Source organism: Typopeltis vanoorti, chromosome 24, assembly GCF_054136105.1.
Source record: "Typopeltis vanoorti isolate ZY-2024b chromosome 24, IOZ_Tvanoo_1.0, whole genome shotgun sequence".
Lineage (NCBI taxonomy): Eukaryota > Metazoa > Arthropoda > Arachnida > Uropygi > Thelyphonidae > Typopeltis > Typopeltis vanoorti.
Genome location: NC_143572.1, coordinates 17,299,508 through 17,324,133, shown reverse-complemented (window position 1 = coordinate 17,324,133; position 24,626 = coordinate 17,299,508). Strand labels below are relative to the sequence as shown.

The 24,626-nt window shown below is 35.4% G+C and overlaps 1 protein-coding gene across 4 annotated transcripts in view; it reads left to right on the top strand.

The window, feature by feature from the left end:
* The window catches only part of LOC150092959 (uncharacterized), a 538,308-nt gene that overhangs the window by 321,737 nt on the left and 191,945 nt on the right, over positions 1-24,626 (top strand). For all 4 annotated transcript variants that reach the window (XM_090413661.1, XM_090413660.1, XM_090413659.1 and 1 more), the window contains one exon: positions 1,434-1,547. In XM_090413661.1, the coding sequence (XP_090269787.1) occupies positions 1,434-1,547 (114 nt within the window). The remainder of the gene's footprint in view (positions 1-1,433; positions 1,548-24,626) is intronic.

Below are 24,626 nucleotides of genomic sequence, written 5' to 3'. Positions count from 1 at the left end.
ATTTGGGATATATTTGAGCAGGAGACATCTGAATGTGATGGTATCCAGATCTTTTAACCCTCTAAAACAGCATCATGATAATTCATTTACAACTGTTACTCAATGTTGCAAAGCAACCATATTATCCAAACAGCACATATATCCATGTCCAAACCATTATTCTACTTTTAATTATCAGAATAACACTTGCTGATGTAGCTGCCCATTAGTTGGATTCTCAGTAATATTGATACAATTATATCTTTTTTTTTTTTTTTTTGTGAAACCTTATTTTCTATGAGGGAGGGGCAATTCTATCTTTTCTGTTAAATTCTGACCCCCCCCCAAAAAGTACACATAATTGAAACTCGAGAAATGTTTTTATGTTGCAAAACATCACAGATTTGAGTCCTGTTTTGTTGAACTGCATTTGTAAAATATAGTTCTATCAGAATGAAGTATAACATGATCTATTATATTACTTTCTAACATAAAGAATTATCTATGAAGGAAATGCCTATCAAATGAAAAAGAGTCTCTATAGCTCTGTCAGTAATGACATTGCCCTTTGGTTGGGAAGATATTGACTTCCAGCTAGGATCCCAAGAACACATCTAAGGTATTTTCAACCAAAAGCAAGTTAGCCGGTCTCATATAGAGGTTTACTCTTGGTGATATTTGGTTTCAGTCTGCAACACACACACACACACACACACCATGCAATTGACAAACATAGTACACAATATAGATAGGATTAACCATCCTATTAATGTATTAATTCAGTTAATATGAAGGCCAAGTTACTTGTTCATGACAGGCCATTGAATCTAAGTGAAGAAGAGATGATGAAAAAGTATATCATGAATTTGAAAGTAGCATGATAATAATGCACTATTGAGAACATGATATAATGCTTAGTCTCTTCTCGAGACTTATTATTATAATAATGTGTTCTCATCCCATACTTACTGTATAGTTTTATAATTTGCTGCCTCCAGAAGAGAGAGAAATTATTTCTTTATGATATAATATGTAGGGACACATACATTTTATGATTTAAGTTATTATTATATGAACGAATGTAATGAAAATCACAGAAAATCCCTGAACAGGGAGTCTTCATTAGAATGAGTTGCTCCAATTTGAAACACTTTGTTCAGAAAAATATTTTACTTTAGAATACTGTGTAATAATGACCATTTTTGCCTTCAAATTTCTAATTTAGTGCAAATGACCTAATTAACATTTACCATTTGTGACAAAATTAACAACATTGTGCATTTGTTTTCATAAATAAGTTTGCAGAATAGAATCTGGAGTGAGCATTTATGTCAATTCCAAATTAATAGTCCTTGGTATGTGGATAATAATTGTCTCACACACTTCTCTTCTGCACAGTATACCTGAAGTGGTGTCAGAATTGCTAAAATATTGCGAATATTTTTTTTTTTTAGACTGGTACCAAAGTTGGTGCTGAAGCTACTTCTGGAAAACATGAAATATCTGAGATTACTACTATCATGCAGAAGTTTTTTAAAGAAGGAAAGCTTATTAATACCTTAAGTGTGGTAAGCTTTATTTATTGATTTATTTACATTTATATCTTACATAATTATCATAAATCAGTAGAATGGAAATAGAAGAAATCAAGATAGACAGTTTTAGCATGTATTAGCACTTCATAGCTTTTTTACAAATTGTTAACAAATTCATGTAGAAAATGTATTCAATATTATTATTTGCTGTTATTATTTCTTTATGATTTATGTATAAGATGGTTTTGACACCTCCAGAGAATGTCCTCTCAGAGATTACCAAATATAGTATTGAATGGAATCATTGGAGGAAGACGTTCAAACGGCAGACTAAAAATAAAAATAAATAAAAAATAACATGGCTGCAGTCTTTGAATGAAAGGTCACAATTATTGAGCTTCAGAACGATAACAGAAATGGCAAAGATTTCATATTGGACTCAACCCATCATCTGATAGATGAGAAAGATTATTCTGTTATAGAAAACTCTTACTCTTAGAACTATTAGATAATAAATATGTCATCAATTTTTTGGTATACTCTTCCTGTTACAGTTTATTTGTATAAGTAGATATCAAATGCAAATAACTGGTCCTACCACTATTGTGCATGCACCATCATTAAAATAAATCTAAGGGAATTCATCTTTAAGTGCACTGATAAATAATTTTTTCTCCATCACAGTGCATGTCTTCAGTTGGAGAAGACCCAGGATCAATTCTTTTCATAGATGTGAGGATCATTAGTATGAAATTAGAGTTTTTTTCAACCAAAGTTGATTTAGCAAATCTCATACAGGTATGGTTGAGTTACCCCTTCTGGAATCTCAGGTTCTTACTACAAGAAAGCAAACAAACTGGTTTGAGAACACACAGTAAACAACAGCTGTGAACACTGGAGAATACAATGGATCCATCTAAAATGACCTGAGTGAATGCTGCTAATTACATTGTCTGAGTAATTGAACCTGAATCCAAAAAGATAGAAATTACATTAAGGAGGAGGAGGAGGATTAAATAGAAACATGATACAGTGCCAGAGCAGTATAATCAGTGAAATGTCATCCTATCAAACTCCTCTCCCATTAACATCAGTGTATGTAAAACAAATAATGAGTTTAAACAATGACTGGCACAAATATAATTTATGAAAATCTTTAGAATTTGAATAGTAATGTATCATATCAGTGAATACATTGTTTATAATGCTGTAACAGTTTCAATATATCTGTTAATGAGTTTTTCATTGAACAGAAGTTGGTTAAATGTGCACCACTAAAATCAAATAGTTGTTTTGCTAGTGAAATTATTTAGAAAAACTGATCCAGTCTTTGTTCCAATACAAACATTATTCCAGAAAGAAATGTACTTCCACGGATAATGTGCCTATGAACAGGATGCTGTAAAAACTTGCTATCCCATAATGCAAAATACATCTCCTTATGGACATGTATAATGCTATTCATTATGGGAAGGGTCACTACCCAGACTGGTTATTGAGGTCTAATCAGTGGGTGCCAAAAGGTGTAGTCGAAACCAGTCTGGGTAGTGACCCTTACCATAATGCATAGCATTATACATGTCCGTCAGGAGATGTGCTTTGCATTATGGGATACTAAGGCAAATGATGTAAAGACATTAGCCTCTATATATGAGTTGCCCTGTCCTGAAAATACTTCAGGCGCAACTTTGTTTGCTTACACTTGGATAAAGGATTAAACCAAGAATATAATTTTTTGACATCTTTAATTTATAATATAACCACATGGAAAAACTTCCAACAAGCATATAGCAAAGATTGTGAATACAACTCAGAGGATAATATAACTGCAATGCTGAAGCAAACATTAATATGTAAGGATAAGAAAATCATTCTGCTTCTTTACAAGGCTTGGATACAATCTCATCTGGACTATTGTGTGCAGGTCTGATCTCCTTGTTTTCAAGATGATGTTGTTACATTTGGATGGCTTGCAAAAGAGGAATGTAAAAGATGATATTGGGACTGTGAAATGTAGATTATGAGGGGAGATTGAGAATTTGTGGATTGCAGACTCTAAAAGATGGGAGAAAGACAGATGATATGATAGATACCTACAAACGTTTGAAAGGGTTATACCAGATACCAGTAAATGGATTTTTTTCATTTTATGAAGTGTGGGGATAGGACAAAAGAGCATGAATACAGTCAAGAAATTGATGAGAGCTTGATTTTTTCCTCATAGAGCAGTGTGTAACTAGCGTGGCCTTCCCTTTAGAGGTTGTGAGTGCTGATAGTGAATGAATCAGCAGAAGGTATGACATGTTATGTGATTAATATGGCCTCCCTCAATGAGTATCTGACTCATTGAGGGTCGCTTGTTACTACTATTATTATTATTATTATTAAGAGTAATCAACATACATGAATTAGGAAGGTCATTGAGACCACATTTATGAGCGTACACACACACATGGATTCTTCTATATATACAATCAATCACAAATAAAATAGCAAGATTGCTTTGCCAACAAAACTTAAAAGTTGCTTTCTACGCAATCAACAAAATCCCGAACATCTGAAACTTCCTAAACCTCAGCATGATAGTGAATGCAAACTTTCTATTGTTTAAACATTTTCAAATATTTTTCACTAGAAATGTTAACTGTTTTACTTGCTTTCTTGTTTTTAGTTCTTAGTTTATTCATTTTATTTCCTAATGAAGTGAAACAAAGTATTTCATGAAACTAGAAACGACATCGAAATTGTAGAAGAAGTGTATTATCATGTTTACTGTTGAATACTGTATTCTTTCCATGTGTTGAGGCTTATGTGCTGTGAAGAATTCATGTTGGAGGTTTAGTGAAATATTATCAGCACTGAGAAAGTATTCAACACAAAATACGAGGCTAATCTTCTTGAATGGCAGTCAGTCTCAAGTAGAGTAATGTGGGCAAATATGAGAATGGGGAAACTGGACAATGAGACTTATTTGTGCCTATGGTCCCACAGAAGGTTCTACTAAGGTAGAAGTGGAGGAATTTTTTGAGGCTTTAGAAAAAGCAACTGACACAATAAAAAAGGAAAAGTTGTTCCTTGTTGGGGATCTAAATAGCAGAGTAGGAAATGATTGTGAGACATACAAAAATATTTTGGGAAAATTTGGAGAAAAGAGCAAAGCTAATAATAATGGCAAATATGTGTTGGATTTCTGCTCAGGACATGAACTGGTTATTACTAACACCATTTTCCAAATAAAAATGTGCACAAATTCACATGGAGAGAAGAGGCTAGGAATAAGAAAAGTCTCATTTACTATGATATTGTTGATAGTGATGTTTTCTACCAGGGAGAAAACCCTGGTGCAGGACACCAGAGTGTACAGAGGATTTGAAATTGGAAGTGATCACTATTTAGTCTTGAGCAGGATAAAATTGAATTTCATATTGAAAAGAATAACATGTAAGAAAGTTTTAAAGCGAATAAAAGTTGAGCAGCTCTCAGATGTGAAATGTAGACTAAAATACACAAAGATTATTGAAGAAAAAATGAAAGAGTTTGAGAACAGTAATCAAACCTTGGAGATTCAGTGGCAAACTCTGAAGAAAACATTGATTGATTCTGCCAGAGAGGCATGTGGTAAGGTTGTCTGTAAGGATAAAGCAATCAGAACTCCCTGGAGGACACAGGAAGTTAAAGAGGCAGTGAAGGAAAAGAAGAAAGCATACCAAAAGTTCCTGTCAAATAAGTCAGCTTGTGCGCTTAGAGAATATAGAAACAAATGCAAGAATGCTAAACACTGTGTAAAACTAGCTAAACAAAAGTCATGGGAGGACTTTTGCAAGAACATAGAAAATAAATATCAAGAAGGTGGTAAGATATTCTGGAGGTTGTTGAAGAAGCTTAAGAATGGAGGAAAGAGTGCTGTAAAAGGAATTAGAGATGATAAAGGTGACATGAAAACAGGAGAAAAAGCTTTCCTTGAAGTATGGAGTAATTACTTTGAAAAACTGCTAAATGAAACAAGCAGTGATGACAGCACAGTGGTAAAAAAACACTGACCAGGCATGAAGTCATGAATACATCTCCATACTTGAAGTAGAAAAAGCCATCAAAGGCTTGAAATGTGGAAAGGAGTAGATGATATTCGACCAGAAATGCTGAAGTATGGTGGTATAAGAGGCTTACAGTGGCTGCACTGCATAGTTCAGAAAGCCTGGACAGAGGGACGAATTCCCGATGATTGGAGTAGCGCTCTCATAGTACCCATGTATAAAAAGGGAAATAAAACTGCATGTGAGAATTACAGAGGTATTTCCCTACTTAGTGTTCCTGGCAAGATCTATGCAAGTATACTTGAGAAACGGTTGAGAAGAATTGTGGAAGAAAAGCTTGGTGAAGAACAAGCTGGATTCAGGCCAAATAGAGGCTGTCAGGATCAGATCTTCACTTTACGACAAATAGTCGAGAAAGCATGGGAATATAACAAAAATCTGTATTTAAGTTTTGTAGATCTGGAAAAGGCATATGACAAAGTGCCAAGAGAGAAGCTATTCAATACGCTGCAGTTATATGGTGTCAATGGGGCATTATATCAAGCAATACTTGGTCTTTACTTGAGTTGTAAGTCAGCAGATAGAATTGAAGGAAGTACAGGAAGATGGTTTAATGTTAAATCTAGTGTGAGACAAGGATGTACGTTATCCCTTCTGTTATTCATTATCTATATGCATTACATTATGAAGGAAAGTGGTATTAAACATGATATCAAAATTGGAGATGTTAATGTCAGCTCTTTGCTTTATGCGGACGATGTTATACTTCTAAATAAATCTGCTACAAGTCTGCAAGATTCTCTGACTAAATTGAATAGCTATTGTAATAGATATGGTATGAAGGTAAGCAATAAAAAGACAAAAACAATGAAAATAGGCAGAATCATTGAAAATGTCAACTGTGTTGTGAATGGAGAACCTGTGGAACAAGTAAAACATTTCAGCTACTTAGGCACGATTTTTAGTGAAGATGGTAAATTAAATATAGAAATAGACAACAGAATCAGCAAAGCTGGTATGGTGGGAAGTCAATTGAATAAATTCATATGGAATAAGAGAGAAATTAGTCGGAACACTAAATTATCTGTATACAAGACAAAATCAGTCAGAACACTAAATTATCTCTATACAAGACAGTGTTCAAACCAGTTTTAACTTATGGATCTGAGAGCTGGGTCAGAAGTAAAACCCTTGACCAAAGACTAGAGACCACAGATATGATAATCCTGAGAAAAATTATAGGCGTGAACAGATGGCATCAATGGCAGTATCATATTAAAAACGAGGATATTAGGAAAGAACTTAACATTGTCTGCATCCAGGAATGCATTAGCAGAGCTAATCTCAGGTGGTTTGGTCACTTAAACAGATTGGGCGAGGAAAGATTAGCAAAACAAGTGTTCTCTGCCAGGTTGGCAGCAAAACGACCCAGAGGAAGACCAAGATATAGGTGGATTGATACGGTACAAAGTGCTTTAGATGATAGAAATATAAGATCTGATAATGTTGGAGTCTTGACAAGTAACAGACTGATTTGGAGGAAAATTGTAGATAGGAAATTAATAATGATGTAATTTTTTTCATGTAGTACTATCATATCCTCTACACCCCTTGAGGGTACATGGCAGGAATTTGATGATGATGATGATGAGAAAGGATTAAAAACAATTTTAATACTTCCAATGTTTTGTCTCCATCACAGAGACATCTTCAGGGATTACAAAAACAAAAAAACTTTTGTAACAACATACACACAAATATAATACAGTAGTGAGTGAAACTAAAGTCCTATCTAGGTTGTGCATCCTCTGTGGGCATTTGCAATTGGCCTAGGATGTAAAGAGGGATCTCTGATAATTAATGTTTCCCAAATTTTGGAAAGTTTAATGCAACCATATTTATTTAAATTCGGTTGATTCCTGAGTGCAGATGCAGATTCAATGAAAAGTCTTTCTTTTTTGAATTAATCCTCTTAATCCTTTCTCAGTGCTGATATTATTCCATTAAACCTCCAACATGAACTGTATTCTCTCCTCAGTCTAATTATAGCATCATATAGTCATTATTTTGGAAAATCTCACCTCTTTATAATATCAGCAATTTGTTTGCTAGCTACACCTGTTTTTTCGTTGATGCTTCTTCTGTGTATCTTCTGTGATAACATTAAGTGAAATACTCAGATAATTTCAGTTTGTTTTTTCTTTAAAGGCACATATCAGTACAGAGGCAGTTTTGACAAATTACTAGTGCAGACTGAAAATGTTTGCATAATTTTTCTTGTTTAATCATCAGCAGTTGTGTCTTGGTTAGTTGACGTGAATAAATGACTTCAATAATATTGCTGCAATTTACTATTATGAATATATTCAATATTTTATGGATGTGTTGACATGGTGAAAAATTTAATAAAATATATTTTGTAATAACATGAAAATGTCAAGAAAAGCTGATTTTGCAATATTACAGGTATTATGTAAATTTTATCAAGTGCTAAACTTTAAAGTATCCTCCCAGGGGTAGGCATATCTGCTTAGAGAAAAACCAGCGACTAGAGAATTGTTTGCCCTTATTTCATCAAGGTTGAGCACGAAAAATCATGTTTAACACTCTAAGCCCATTCTCAGTGTTCTGTTTTTAATGATGTTGTGTAATACAGCAATCCCTCGATTAGTGTGCCTAATGCGTTCTTTAAAACAGGCACATTAATCGAAAACGCACTAATCGAATATAATAACCTGTGAGTTTCGTTTATAAAAGAATTAGGGTATGTCTCAGCGTCTTGTTAAAGAAAAACCATGAAGCTGCTGAAAGACAATAAAACATATTCAGAATAGAAATTTATTATTCTGCTTCTTAACAAAGAATTGAGCTAACATAATTTGCGGCATTCTGTTTTTTTTTTTTTTTTTTCCATACAACTGACGGCATGGCCTTATTGCCTCTTCTGCAAATTTTACTGGTTCTCTCTCCACCAGGGTCAGTTTCTAAGCATTGCTGCTTTAAAACTTCGATTGTACAAAAACCATTTTCAAATTGTTTCTGTGAAACCTCTTTGGACTTGTCAGTGATTAAATTTTCTTCATATTCTTCAGAATTTTCCCGCTGTGTATCTAAAAAGCAGATCGGAATCACTTAACTTCTCAGAATGAGATTTAATTAACTTAGATTCTGAAAAGCTTCTACAATCATTTGCACAATGTGGAAGAATGTGCTTCCAAATGGCTCGTATATTGGTAGCAGTAATTTCATTCGACTTTGCGACTTTATAACCACGCTGAGATTTCTCTGATTTGGCTAGAAAAGTCTTGGAAGGCATTTGCTTCCAAAGAAAGGCCGGTTTCATCGACATTAAATATTTGTTGATCACAATAGTCTCCTTCTTACACAATTTTCTCCTTATCTGCACTATTAGCTTCTCCTGTGATTAGAATATTAAGTAGGCTATTTCTCTTTTTGAAATGCTCAAATCACCCACCACTAACGTGGAATTCTTCTTCTTTTCCATCATTGATAGCTCTTTCTTTCCAGGTTACAAAGAGACAATGCTTTTGATTTAATAAGGTCAGTGTCTAGCAGGATCCATTTTTGGTTGCAATCTTCGATCCATATAAAAAAGAAGTCTCTCTAATTCAATCATTATAATACTTTGATTTCAAGTGCATGCATGATGAACTTGAAGCAGCCTTACCTTTCTCTTTGTATTCAGCAGTTGATTCACCAATTTTTGTGTTCTTGTCCTATCTCTGCTCTGGACTCGCCTTGTTCATTTTTTATTATTTCAAGTTTTTCTTCCAGTGAGATTACTTTTCGAATCATTTTCATACTTCTATTTTTGGCTCACTAATTCTTTTGCTCACGATTAAAGGTTAGGAAAATAGTTTAAAATAAAAAAATAAGGAAAACAATTGCATGTGATATGATCAGCAAAATGCTATGTAAAGCAGACGACATAAATTTTGGTGGTAAATTTGGAACATAATGTACATGGAAATAATGTAGTATGCCATTAAAAAATAACTTTTTAAAATGTTTCAAATCGGTAACTAAATTACTTCATCCTGGTGAGTGATTTTTTAAATAGTTAGCCATAAAAAATGTATAGATCAAAAATTTTTAAAATCTGTAGCATTTATTTTTAAGATGTATATAGGCACACTAATCGAATTTTAGAGGTGCACTAATCGAATTTGGATATAAAAAAAAATGACGCATTAATCAGGGGCGCATTAATCGAGGGATTGCTGTATACAGAAGGGGTGACAAGTATTAGGAGAATTGGAAGTGAAAGAATCAGAGGTGTATCAGGTGTTGATTGGGTTATATTTTAAAAAGTTATTTTTTATATGTTAATAAGGCTGTGGGAATGGATGACATATTGCCACTTATTCTTAAGGAATGTGCACAACAGTTAGCTATGCCCTTGATGTTGTTTAAGGAAAGTCTTGCTATGAATAAAGTTCCTAAGGAGTGGAAAGAAGACAAAATAATAACACTCCACAAGCATGGTTCTAGGACAGAAGTTTCCAATTATAGACCAGTCTTTATAACTACAGTTGTAGTTAAGATGATGGAGAGAGTAGTGAGGAATAGAATACAGGATTGGGTGATGATAAAGTGAAAAGTGTATTAGATAAGGGAAAATCATATACAGTGATATTCTTGGAATTTATTGTACAATGTAACCTGTGGAGAATTCATGACTAAACAAACACACATAATGACCACAGTAATAATAAGTTTTAATAAGTAAATATTTCATCCAGGGTGCTTAAGGGTCAAAGCTGTATAACTGAGAGGAGACCTCCACATACCTTTTAAAGGAATGCGGAGAACCGACCAGGGCTTCTGACCTAATGTCCAATCCTCACCTTCTCATGGTGCACCCTGTTGGGTATCTACCTGGATACTGAACAAATGAGGATGGGCTGGCAATTTGGGATTTAGCCGACCAAATTGTATTCTTATTGGCTTAAACCAATATAGAAAATGATGGTACAACATGACAAAATTTCATGCCGGCTGGGGCGTTGCCCGGTTAAACAAGGCCCCGTTGTTTTTGTCGGGGAACCAGGTCGAACGGCGAAAAGTAAGCTACTGGAACAAACCCGAACGCACACCCCAACTCAACATCACCAGAGTTGAAGATCAGTACTATCAACATAAGAAGCCTGAATGGCAAAGAAATGCAGCTAGCTGAGAAATTAGATTAGTACCAGATCGACATAATAGAGGTGACTGAAACAAAAAAAGACAAAAACTGGTGAGATCTTTCTGAGCAATAAATACAAAATGTTATATTCAGGAAATGACAATCAAGCAAAAGGAGGAGTAGCCATAGTATTCAACACAAAATACAAGGCTAATCTTCTTGAATGGCAGGCAGTCTCAAGTAGAGTGATGTGGGCAAATATCAGAATGGGGAATTGGACAATGAGACATATTTGTGCCTATGGTCCCACAGAAGGTTCTACTAAGGTAGAAGTGGAGAAATTTTTTGATGCTTTAGAAAAAGCAACTGACAGAATGAAAAAAGGAAAAGTTGGTCCTTGTTGGGGATCTAAATAGCAGAGTAGGAAATGATTGTGAGACATACAAACATATTTTGGGAAAATTTGGAGAATAGAGCAAAGCTAATAATAATGGCAAATACCTATTGGATTTCTGCTCAGGACATGGACTGGTTATTACTAACACCATGTTCCAACATAAAAATGTGCAAAAATTCACATGGAGAGAAGAGGCAAGGAATAAGAAAAGTCTCATTGACCATGTTATTGTTGATAGTGATGTTTTCTCCCTGGTGCACAACACCAGAGTGTACAGAGGATTTGAAATTGGAAGTGATCACTATTTAGTCTTGAGCAGGATAAAATTGAACTTCATATTGAAAGAATAACATGTAAGAAAGTTTTAAAGCGAATAAAAGTTGAGTAGCTCTCAGATGTGAACTGTAGGCTAAAATACACAAAGATTATTGAAGAAAAAATGAAAGAGTTTGAAAACAGGAACCAAACCTTGGCGATTCAATGGCAAGCCTTGAAGAAAACCCTGATTGATTCAGCCAGAGAGGCATGTGGTGAGGTTGACTGCAAGGATAGAAAAATCAGAACTCCATGGTGGACACAGGAAGTTAAAGAGGCAGTGAAGGAAAAGAAGAAAGGCATATCAAAAGTTCCTGGCAAATAAGTTAGCATTTGCTCTTGTAGAATACAGAGACAAATGTAAGAAAGCGAAATAATGTGTAAAACTAGCTAAACAAAGGTCATTGGAGGACTTTGTCAAGAACATAGAAAATAAATATCAAGAAGGTGGTAAGATATTCTTGAAGTTGTTGCAGAAACTTAGAAATGGAGGAAAGAGTGCTGTAAAAGGAGTTAGAAATGATAAGGTGAAATGAAAACAGGAGAAATAGATATCCTTGAAGTATGAAAAGATATCCTTGAAGTAAGTACTTCGAGAAATTGCTAAATGGAACAAGCAGTCATAGCACAGTGGTAAAAAACACTCAACAGGCATACGGTCAAGAATAGATATCCATACTTGAAATAGAAAAAGCCATCAAGGGCATGAAATGTGAAAATGCAGCAGGAGTAGATGATATTCGATCAAAAATGCTGAAGTATGGTGGTATAAAAGTCTTACCGTGGCTGCACTGCATAGTTCAGAAAGTCTGGACAGAGGGACGAATTCTTGATGATTGGAGTAGAACTCTAATAGTACCCATATATAAAAAGGGAAATAAAACTGAATGTGAGAATTACAGAGATATTTCCCTACTGAGTGTTCCTGGCAAGATCTATGCAAGTATACTTGAGAAACGGTTGAGAAGAATTGTGAAAGAAAAGCTTTGTGAAGAACAAGCTGGATTCAGGTCAAATAGAGATTGTTAGGATCAGAACTTCACTTTATGACAAATAGTTGAGAAAGCATGGGAATATAACAAAGATCTGTATTTAAGTTTTGTTGATCTGGAAAAGGCATATGACAAGGTGCCAAGAGAGAAGCTATTCAATACGCTACAGTTATCTGGTGTCAATGGGGCATTATATCAAGCAATACTTCGTCTTTATATGAGTTGTAAGTCAACAGTTAGAATTGAAGAAAGTACAGGAAGATGGTTTAATGTTAAATCTGGTGTGAAACAAGGATGTACATCCCCTCTGTTATTCATTATTTATATGGATCGCATTATGAAGGAAAGTGGTATTAAACATGATATCAAAATTGGAGATGTTAATGTCAGCTCTTTGCTTTATGCGGATGATATTATACTTCTAAATAAATCCGCTTCAAGTTTGCAAGATTCCCTGACTAAATTGAATAACTGTTGTAATAGATGTGGTATGAAGGTCAGCATTAAAAAGACAAAGACAATGAAAATAGGTAGAATTGTTGAAAATGTCAACTGTGTTGTGAACGGGGAACCTGTGGAAGAAGTGAAACATTTTAGCTACTTAGGCATGATTTTTAGTGAAGATGGTAAATTAAATATGGAAATAGACAACAGAATCAAGGAAGCTGGTATTGTAGGAAGTCAATTGGAATAAGAGAGAAATTTGTCGGAACACTAAATTAGCTGTATACAAGACAGTTTTAACTTATGGATCTGAGAACTGGGTCAGAAGTAAAAGACTTGACCAAAGACTAGAGACCACAGATATGAGAGTCCTGAATCAGATAGCATCAATGGCAATATCATATTAAAAACGAGAATATTAGCAAATAACTTGACATTATCAGCATCCGGGAATGCATTAGCAGAGCTAATCTCAGGTATTATGGTCTTAAACAGAATGAACAAGGAAAGGTTAGCAAAACAAGTGTTCTCTGCCAGGTTGGCAGGAAAACGACCCAGAGGAAGACCAAGATATAGGTGGATTGATACGGTACAAAGTGCCTTAGACAATAGAAATATTAGATTAAATTAAGAGGATAAAAATCCCTTATTATTTTACAGCCAGTATGCGAAACTCTAAGATGAGTTTTTATCCTCTTAATTTAACTAATTTTATCTAATTTTATTTAACTAATCTTTATATAACTAATTTTATAATTTAACTAAGTATATTTTTATCCCCTTAATTTAACTAACTTCGCCAATAAATATAGCCATTTGGCTTTTCATCAGAAATAAAAGATGTGATAATGTTGGAGTCTTGACAAGTAACAGACTGATTTGGAGGAAAATTGTAGATAGGAAGTTACTAATGATGTAAGTTTTTCATGTAGTACTATGATATCCTGTATACCCCTTCAGGGTACATGTCAGGAATTTAATGATGATGGCGAATTTTTCATCCTAAGTATCCTAGGACATTGTTAGTACAGTTAATTCAAGCAATACTATAACATACAGTTAGGGTGCATGATAACAATGGAATCCCAATATGCGTGGAGTATCGTGTTATAGAATTAAATTAAAATATATCTGGAGTGGGAAAAAAAAAGATAAGATAACATATATATATATATATATATATAGAAAAAAAAATTATTTTACAAAATTTTGTATGACAATTTCCCATAGCAAGAACGTTATTATGGTTTAGATTTGATCTTTAAAGTGCTGAATCCCTACTTCACAGACCAGATCTAAATCGTAATGACGTTCTTGCTATTCCTAAAGTATGGGAAATTGTCATACAAAATTGTGTAAAATAATATTTTTTTTTTGATATATTGTAATATTTATTCTTTTCTCTTTTAATGTCCTGGTTTATGATCTTAATCCTGACTTATTCCCTCACATAATTTCCTTAACCTCATTTCAATAAAAGTTCTTTACTTGATGCATCGAGTTAATACACTTTAATTCCTATGCAGTCTCAATATTTAATCTGGGCCGTTAAACTTTCTTAAAGAGTAGTGCACATAGACAAAGGGATTGCAGTTGGATAGCGCCAATTTCTTTGTTTCAGAGCTGGTGCCAATTCCTATTCAGATTCAGAGAAAATTTCTATTATACTGCACCACCCTAAATCCTAGACCAGTGATGGCGAACCTGTGACACGCGTGTCAGCACTGACACACTTGAGGGTTTCAGGTGACACACCTTGGATATGGAAAGATATTGGTATTCTGATGAAAAGATGATAAATCGTGTAAGATCGCTCTCAGTTAAGGCGAAGGTAGGTTTCGGTTCATTGAAAGAATTTTATTTTATAGTTAACCTATTTCTATTTTATTTTGTAACTAGCCTATAAACAATGAGCTTTTTTAGTTTACGTTTTCTTTTTTAATCATTATAATTTCTGCATAGTTATAGTGATATTATAAAAACTTATAAAAATTATTATCAATATTATACGATACATACTTATAAATGCATGCTTTATATATTATAAACTTAAAGTTTTCATTTGACTTCTGTGTGAAATTCATTCATACATGCATTCCAAGTCTCTCGACTGAGTAATACAAGTTCTAAACATATTTAAAACTGCTTTAACAGAAAATATAATTCGCAGCATTAAATATTGAATTAATCTGAGTAAATAATGAAAACATTTTTATAGTTGCAATAAATTCAGTAAATTTTGTTAAATAATGCAAATAGCAACAACTTATGATGACGTCACAACAAAACCTACTAAATAGCTGCTATTTAGTAGCATGATATAGAGTAAAACGTAACAAGGTTGCTACAAAGGTATCGGTAATAAATCTGGCAACTCTGCTGAAAGAAGTAGTGTAGTCTTGCATGGTCTGCCACTTAAGTAATTTCAGTTGCTGGTGTATAATTCATTTCCAGTAAATGTTAGTTCTTATTAATTATTACTGCTTAATTACCGCTCTATATAACTGTGCTTTTTTTTAATTTGTAAACCCTTTTACAATAGCAGCTAGCACCAATAAAAAACTTAAATTATCACAGAAAGGAAGTGGAAGAAATTTCCAAGATGCCTGGACTGATATAAGGTGTTATATCAGGTATAAGGTGTTATTGATAGAGGTGATAAAGTTCTCTGTAAATTGTGTGGTGAGCTATCTGTGAGTGGAATTTGGAATGTAAGAAGACATTTTGAAATTAAGCACAAATGGCTCCTAGAAAAAACTTGAAGAACGCAAAGAATACATATCGCAACATCTAAAACTGGCAGAATCAAAATCAGGGACTTTAATTAAATTTGTTTCAGGACCTTCAAATTTAGTAGCCCAAGTTACAGTATTTCACATACCATTGTTGAACATTGGAAACCACTTAGTGATGGTGATTATATTAAAGAAGCTTTCGTAAAGTGTGCACCATTTTTATTTGAGGACTTTCATAATAAGGAAGCTATTGTAAAGCACATTAAAGAGTTACCATTAAGTAGGAATACTATTAAAGACAGAGTTATATCAATGAATGCTAGCATAGAAAATCAAATACAAGACTTGAACTCATGCCATTGTTTATCCATTTGTTTTGACGAAACGACAGATATTATGTATTAAGTTCGATTCGATTGGCTATTATTGCAAGGTATGTTCACTGTGATTCTATGCACGAGGAATTGATAAAGTTAGAAAATCTATCTCAAAACATGACAGGTAAAGACATATGCGACTGTGTTGTTAAAGTTTTTCATGAGAAACAGATAGATTTATCGAAAATATTTTCGATTACAACTAATGGCACGTCTAATATGGTTGGCGATAATGTCGGTTTTATCAAACAATTTACAGAATATATTGGTCATGCCCTGGTTTGTTTCCATTGTATTATACATCAGGAGATAGTGTGTGCGAAATCAGGCTTAAAGGATTTGGATGATGTGATGAGAATTGTGACAAAGGTAACTAAATTTATTGCTGCCATGGCTTTAAACAAATGAGAATTTAATTCACTTTTAAGCAAAGTTGAATCAGTGTACAATGGTCTATTAATGTACAATAATATTCGATGGTTGAGTCGTGGCCAAGTACTTGAACAGTTTGTTGAATGTTTAAATGAAATTAAATTATATTTAAATACGAAGGGCATGGAGCACGAATTTTCTTAGTTGAACAATTCTGCTTGGCTGAGTAAGCTGATGTTTTTCACAGATTTTTCATTGCACTTGAATGAACTTAATATGCAATTGCGAGATTTTGGAAAATCTGTCAATGTTATATTTGGCATGATCGAGAGGTTTGAGAATAAACTCAAAATATTTCAACGTGATTTAGAAAGTAATGATTTTAAGTATTTCCCAAGAGTGAAAATTTTTTTAACAAAACCAGCCTCAAAAATCGTGAACAACATATCAACCAATCTATTGAATTTCTAAAGTTAATAACTGAGCAGTTTTCTTCTAGATTTGAGCAATTTCAAATGTTGGAACAAGCAATCCAATTCATAAAGTATCCTGATGAAACAGAATTCATGGATCTTAAATTAGATGGGTTTGAGTGGTTGGATTTAAAAGATCTAGAAATGCAGCTAGCCGACTTCCAGTGTAATCCTATCTGGAAAAGAAAGTTTATTGCTCTTAGAAATGAATTAGAAAAACTTGAGCAGGAACGTCTGCATGATACCGCATGTAAAAAATCAGACCTTGAAATTCTAAGCGTGTGGAATAGCCTTCCCAAAAACTTTCATGCTCTTAAAATCTTTGCTAAAGCTCTTCTAACAATTTTCTCTTCTACATACTCTTGTGAAACTCTATTTTCTGCCTTAAATAATATCAAATCAAAAGGGAGAAATAGATTGAGCAATGATTTGAGCGCTGCCTGTGTAGCATTAAAATGTCCATACTATAGCCCTTCTATAAAGCAACTTTCTACCAGTACTCAGCAACAGAAAAGTCATTAAATGCAATGCAAGTTTGTAATTTCACTTTATTAAATTAATTGTATAATATGAATTCATAGATTTTATATCAATGTCCTATTAAATAAATAGCCTAATATGATATGTATAAGTCACCATCTATGATTATGTAGTTAAATTTATAATGCATGTAGGCAAGTGACACATCAACAACGTCAATATTTAAAAAAAAAAAAAAAAAGATGTTTGACGCACCTGGGTAAAAAAGTTCACCATCACTGTCCTAGACTATCAAATAATGCAAAAATCAAGGAGCTAGAACTCAGTTTAGTACACTGTCTAATATCTCTTAAGCACTTTCATTAAAATCTAAATTCATCAAATAACTAAAATTCATTTCACAGTCATAGTCTCCCTTGTATTTTACCTCCTGCCTTGGTTCTAACTTAATGAGTGGTGCAATAGAAAGGAAATCAGGCAAGTCATCAATTAATACTAAAAAAAACCATTTAATTACAAAATCAGACACTTTACACTTTATGAACAAATTCTGACATAGAATTGCACTAACTTTAGGGAATGAGTATACTCAACTAAAATTTCTAATTCTCCCGTAATAAGTTAATACATTATTTCAAGTAAGAAATTCTATCAAAGGTCAATTATCCATTTTACACATAACAATGCTAAAGGTCATTCATTTATCAATAACAGAGTTATCTCAACAAGCTTCCACACAATTCCTAGTCTTGTATAGTTTTAGGCGATCAGAGTGAACAACTATAACCTTACCATAAGGGCTGGTCTCCATGATTTTGAAGGTTACAGGTGTTATCCTCTCGATCACTTCAAATGGTCCGAGTGCCCTTTTCCTTTTCTCTCGAAACCCTGCTCCATTAGAACTAAACTGCCCTTCTTCAGGTCCTTAGCCTTCCTTAGTCTGTTAGCGTACTGTCTTGCACAGAGGGAGCTTCTTTCACTGGTTTCAGCCACTAAGTCATATGCTAACTTGTTATCTCTTATGAGGCTATTTAGATATTCGTTGATGTCAGGAAAACCGGTTTCTGCCTTGGAGTTCCTGAAGTCATTTGGGAAAAGGGGTCAAATCCATATAGTAGTACTGCAGGGACTTCCCTGGTGGCTGTGTGTAGGGCTTTTCTACAGGCGAAGAGGGTGTGAGGTAGACGGACATCCCATTCTGAGATCTGCTCCTCTGCTAGTTTTGCCAAGGTGAGCTTCAGAGTGCAGTTCATCCTCTCACACATGCCATTCGCCTGGGGGTGATATGGGGTGGTGAAGAGTTTCTTTATCCCTAATGATTCGCATAACTGTAGGAGTACCTCTGCCGTGAAGTTAGTGCCCTGATCTGATAGCAGGGTTTCAGGCATCCCATATCTCGAAAAGATCATCTTGAACAACTTGTTTGCTACTGTTCTGGCCGTTTGGTCCATGGCCGTGGCTTCAGGAAACCTGGAGAACATGTCTATCACGACTAAGATGTACTTGTTCCCCTTTGAAGTGGTGGGAAGTGGCCCCACAATGTCCATGGCCACGACCTGGAAGGGGCGCGAGGAGAGAGGGAACGGCTGAATAGGGCCTTACCTGTGATAGGGGACTTCCTCTGGCATAGGTTGCATGAAGAGACATATGCTTCCATGTTGCATCTCATTCCCTTCCAGAGGTACCTATCCATCACCCGCTTTAACGTTCTGTGTATTCCCTGATGTCCTGCTAGATCAGTGTCATGGAATGTGTGTAACACCCATGGAATCATGGCTTCGGGTACTATTATCTTCTCCCTCCACCTCCCAGTGACACCTTGCTTAGATAGCAGAAGGCCATCACTGTCTATGTGCATGTTACCATATGGCTCTGATCCATGTTGTGTACCGTTCGCACATGACAACTTCTTGTAAACCCCTCCCCATACCAGGTCAGTCTTTTGGGCCTGAATGATGTCAGGCTTCTCCGAAGTCTGATATTGGGGTCCGGGTGTCCCTTCCCTCTTTAACTCTTGAATGACTGAAATACATTTGGTGGTTCTTCCTATATGGTTGGGATTCTCCTCAGGCTGGGATGTTAGAGACCGAGACAGGTAGTCAGCTACCACATTAGTCTTTCCAGGTATATAACCGACTTCCATTCTAAACTCCTGCAACTCCAAAGACCAACGCACAATCCTTTGATTTTTATCCTTCATGGATGACATGAAGGATATGGATTTGTGGTCAGATCTGAGGACGATGTCATGCCCTAACAGTAGGTGATGGAGCTTCCTGAGGCTATACACAATTGCTAACGCTTCCCTCTCAATCACTGAATAATTCTTTTCTGAGGGGATAACTTCCTACTAATGAATGCGACTAGCTTGAAAGATTCCCCTTCCCTCTGTTCCAGTTCAGCACCGATAGTATCTTTTAACGAGTCAGTCGCATAGAAGGAATTCCCCAGCTTTGGGTGGATGAGAACAGGGGGCCGTAGTTAATGCCTGGTTTAACGTATGGAATGCTTCTTGTTGCTCTGCCTTCCAGGCAAATTATGTTCCTTTCTTGGTCAGGTTCACTATGGGCTTCATTATTTCAGAACATTGGGGAATGAATTTACGGTAAATTTTTACCGTAAATTCATTCCCCAATAAATACCCTCACATTGTTTCGTGAGGGTATTATCCCATCCCCTGTTATGATATGTCCGAGGTATTCGACCTTGTGGAGGAAGAATTCGCACTTTGAGCAGTTCAGTGACAGCCTGGCTTGGTCCAACCTACCTAACATGTTCAGCAAGGTTTCAGTATGCTCCTTTATGGTGGCGGAGTATATCAGCAGGTCATCCTGGAAACACAAAACGCCTTTTCCCAAGAGTCCCGCCAGCACGTCATTCATGAGGCACTGGAAACTCATGGCAGAGTTTTGGGCTCCCTGAGGAAGTCGGCATAGTTGGTATTTCTGCCACCTTGTGGTGAATGCGAAATACTGCCTATCCTCCTTCCTGAGGAGGATCTGTCAGGTCCAGTTTCGAGAAGACCTTTGCGCCTTCCAGTCCGACCAACAGCTCTTCTATTGTACATACTGGAAAATCGATAGGCTTTGTTCACTTCTCTTAGGTCTAAAACAAACCTGAGGTCACCGTTTGCCTTCTTGACCAGTATGAACGGGCTGTTCCAATGGGATACTGACTTCTCGATCACTCCTTTCTCATAGTCATCCATGAGCTTCTCCGATTTGTCTGTGTGTTTCAGGGGGATTGGGTATTGTTTTATGTGTATGGGTGTGTTTGAGGTTAATTGTACAGTGTGTTCCACTGCATTCGTACAGGTAAGGGTGCTTATCCCTTCAGTGAATACCTCAGTGTGTTGTTTGTATGCCACGTCAAAGAACAATTTTATCTCCTCTACATCGCGATCAGAGTTATGGTTGCTTATTGATCTATTCACCAGTTTCTCCTTCCACGTGATTTGTTTCTCTTCTGGTTTCTTTGTGCATATCAGTTTGGCTTCAAGGGACTTGTTTCCATGCACTCGTTTGCATGGGTCTATGTTAGAGTGGTAGGTTTTCCCACAGAGAGATATTGACTGGGTTCCAAAGTTGCAGGTGAACTGGTTTACTTTTAGAAAATCCAGCCCTAGAATGACTTGTTTACCCGTGTCTGCAGGTATCTCGGGGAGGATTATTAAGTCATGAGTGAGATCAATTGGGAAATAGGGGATTGATATTTTTGCCCTTACTTTTGTAGAGGATTGCAGCTCAATCTTGGCTATTCCCATTATTTTATGGGGGTTTTGGAGGGGGGATCAGTATTTTTTTGTGTGACATATCGAGCTTCTTGTATAGGTTATGTGCCCCTGTGTCGAGCAGGAATTCACATGGTGTTTCTTCTATGCTTCCCTCGACGAGGGCAAAGTTCCCCTCAAAGTTAGCCTCAGTTATGTTGTTGCTCTGCATCTTGTAGTATGTGCTCTCATGATCCTTGGGGTTGGGGTTTTGGCTCTCAAGACCTTTTTCCTTTCTACCATGCCTCTTTTCTATTATCATTTCTCTGTATTCAGAGGCTCGGGTGATGTTTGCCACTATTTCTTCCCTCTCTCTCTAGCTGCTGTGTAGCACGTATCAAGGCTATTTGTTCCATTGAGGTATACGCTCTCTTGTAGTTCAGGTGAGATGCCTGCTCGGAATTGTTGTAGTGTTAGCCATTCAATGTGTTCTTTTTCATGTGGCAAGGTTTTTATGTCGTGGGCGAGTTTTGGCAGTCTATTGAAGAATTCTGTCACCCTTTCCCCTTTTTTTGGTATGCATTTGTAAAATTTTTCTAATGCTTGGCTAGTTCCTCCCTTTTTTTTTTTTGAACTCAGATATCAATGCTTTTTTGAAATCGTTATAATTTAATGCTCTGTTTAAGGTGGGGTGGGAGTGCAGTATCTTCTTTGCTTTCCCTTCAAGCCCACTACATATTAGGGTTAAAAGTTGAGGCTCACTCCAATTGGCTGCTATTTTTACCTTTCTATGTACCAGAGGAAGGATCCTACATCATCATTCCCTTCCCCTGAGAATTTGGGACATATTTGTTTGGGGTTCATGGTTTTGAAAAATTCGGGATTACTCATTTCAGATGATGTTGGTAAAGACATACTTACTCTTTCAAGTTACGCTTTGTTATGTGATGAGTTATGAACCCTTTTTTTTCTCTACGATTTTTTCAATATCTTAATTAAGTTCTGTGTGTGAGACTGAACCAACTTATCGTGCTTGTATTGCTCGCTTTATATTTGTCTTTTTCAAGCACATCCTGTCGACTTCTGCGCCATTGTTATATCCTGTTACTTTTGCTTTTTCTTCTTCATTTATTTTACTTATGTCTTACTCGTACCAGAAGTTAGCCTCCGACAAATTTATTTATCTTAGATCGACTGCGCCAGCCGGTGACTAGTTCCTGATACTTAAGCTTACTTTAATAGCTATCTCAACAATATTACTTAGCATTAGGAACACGTGGTATGCAGTCGCAGCTCCCCTCTTTATGTTACGTCAAATGTCTCCCCCCACACACACACACTTACACAGGTTCAAATTTTTTATAAGTGGTAGGTCAGTCTCAAACAACAGAAGCATCTTCTTCATCTCTTCCGTCTAAGACGGGTTGAGTCTTCTCTTGAGCAGGATCTTCCAGTCTTCTCTATTCCTTGCTGTTCGAAAAAGTTCCTTATATGTTCTGCATATCGAGATGTTCTTTATTAATTTCAGCCAGGTAATTCTTGGTCTTCCAGGTCTTCTTTTTTCAGTTGGAAAAGTATTGATTAGGATGTTAGGAAGTCTGTCTGCGTCCATGCATACAGTGTGTCCAAACCATCTGAGTTGTTGTTTTCTAATTTTTTCTATTATTGTCTTTTTATACAATAGTTCTTGTCTGACTGTGATGTTTGTTTTCTTTTCTATCCAACTTGTTCTATTTATTTTTCTTAAGCATTTCATTTCAAATGCCAGCAGTTTTTTTCTCCTCTCTTTTTTTAACTGTCCATGCTTCTGCTCCATAGATGACTGTTGGTATAATTATTGCTTCATATAATTTGATTTTGGCTTGCTTAGATATCTTGTTTGTTTTCCAGATTTTCTGTAATTTTCCCATGGTGGTCCATCCTATCGCTATTCTGTGTTTGATTGTTTTGAGTTCATCTATTGTTTCTGTTAGTTTTGATCCAAGGTGTATGAAGTTGTCTACATGGACATCTTCATATTTATTCTCCGTTTAGAATGGCTGAGATGGTAGTTCTCATCCTCCCTATTTTCATCACTTTTGTATATTTATTGTCATGTCATATATTTTACAGGTTTCGTTTAGCTTGTTGATCAACTTTTGTAGTTCATTTGGGGTTCTTGCAAGAAGGACAAGATCATCTGCATATTTGATATTATTTATGTTTAAACCATTGACATTGATTCCAGGCTCATTGTCTATTGCTTCTTTACAACTTCTTCTAGATATATGTTGAATAGGCAATGGGGATAATGGGCATCCTTGCATTACTCCTTTTTGGATCTCTATGGGTTCTGTTGTGAGTGTGTCCTTTTTAATTATTGCATTTGTCTTAGAGAAATATTTTATCAGAAACTGTATTATATAATTTGTCTATTGCTTTTTCTAGTAGAATTTTAAGAAGGATTTCTCTGTTGATGTTATCGAAAGCTTGTTTAAAGTCCACAAAACAACAATATAGTTCTTTATGGTCTTCCCAGCTGAGCTCTGCTAGTTGGTGCAATGTGAAAATTTGGTCTATTGTTGAATAGTTTCCTCGGAAACCAGCTTGTTCTATGCCTTTCATTTCTTCGTAGGTGTTTTTTAATCTATTTTGTATAATTCTCATGAATATTTTATAGGTGTGAGGGAGTAAATTGATTGGTCTGTAATTTCTGCAGTCTCTTTTGTCTCCTTTCTTGTATATTGGGATGATCTTTCCAGTTCTCCAGTCATCTGGGATCTCTCCTGTTTGTTGTATTTTATTGAGTAGGATTGTTAAATATTCTATTGATATGCTGCCTCCATATGACCACGGTTCAGTAGGGATAGTATCAATGCCTGGTGCTTTATTGTTTTTCATCTGTTTTATTGCGTATCTAACTTCTTCTTGTAAAATTTTTGGGTGATCATTATTTTCTTCTATTGTTGGCATTGTAGTTTCCTTGGTGGAAGATAGTCTTAAAATGGTTTGACCAGATTTTTCTTATATATTCAATATTCGCAGTTTCAGTCATCTTGTTGTTTATCATTGTTACTGCTTTTGCTGAGAATTCCTTTGTAATTTCTCTTATAGTATCATGGAAGACTTTTAGGTTGTTTTGTTGGTATGCTTCTTGCCATTTCTTAACTTTTTCTTCTAACCATTTTTCTTTGCCTTTTTTGCATAGGTTATCAACTTTATTTTTTAGTGCTCTGTATTTTTCTCTATTCTCTTCATTGTTTTGTTGGTTTACAATTATCTTGGCCTCTCTTTTCTCTTCTATGGTAGCTATGATTTCTTGGGTTATCCACTGTTTGTTTGTTTTGGGTTTGGAACCTAGAGTGTCTTTTGCAATTGATAACACTGTTTCTTTTCCTTCTTCCCAGTATTTTCCGCTGTTCTGGAAGATGGATGGTTTCATTTTCAAGCACATCTGTTCTAAAAATCGACATCTGTTTGAGCTATCTTTTAGTTTTGACAGGTTGATGTTTTCTTCTTTTCTGATATTATTTTTCCTGTTGAATTCACTTTGGCAGTTAATATTTCGTGGTCAGTGTCAAAATCAAAACTGATCTTTTCCATTGTTTGTTTATGATGATATAGTCTATGCAGTTCTTTATATTACCATCTGGGGA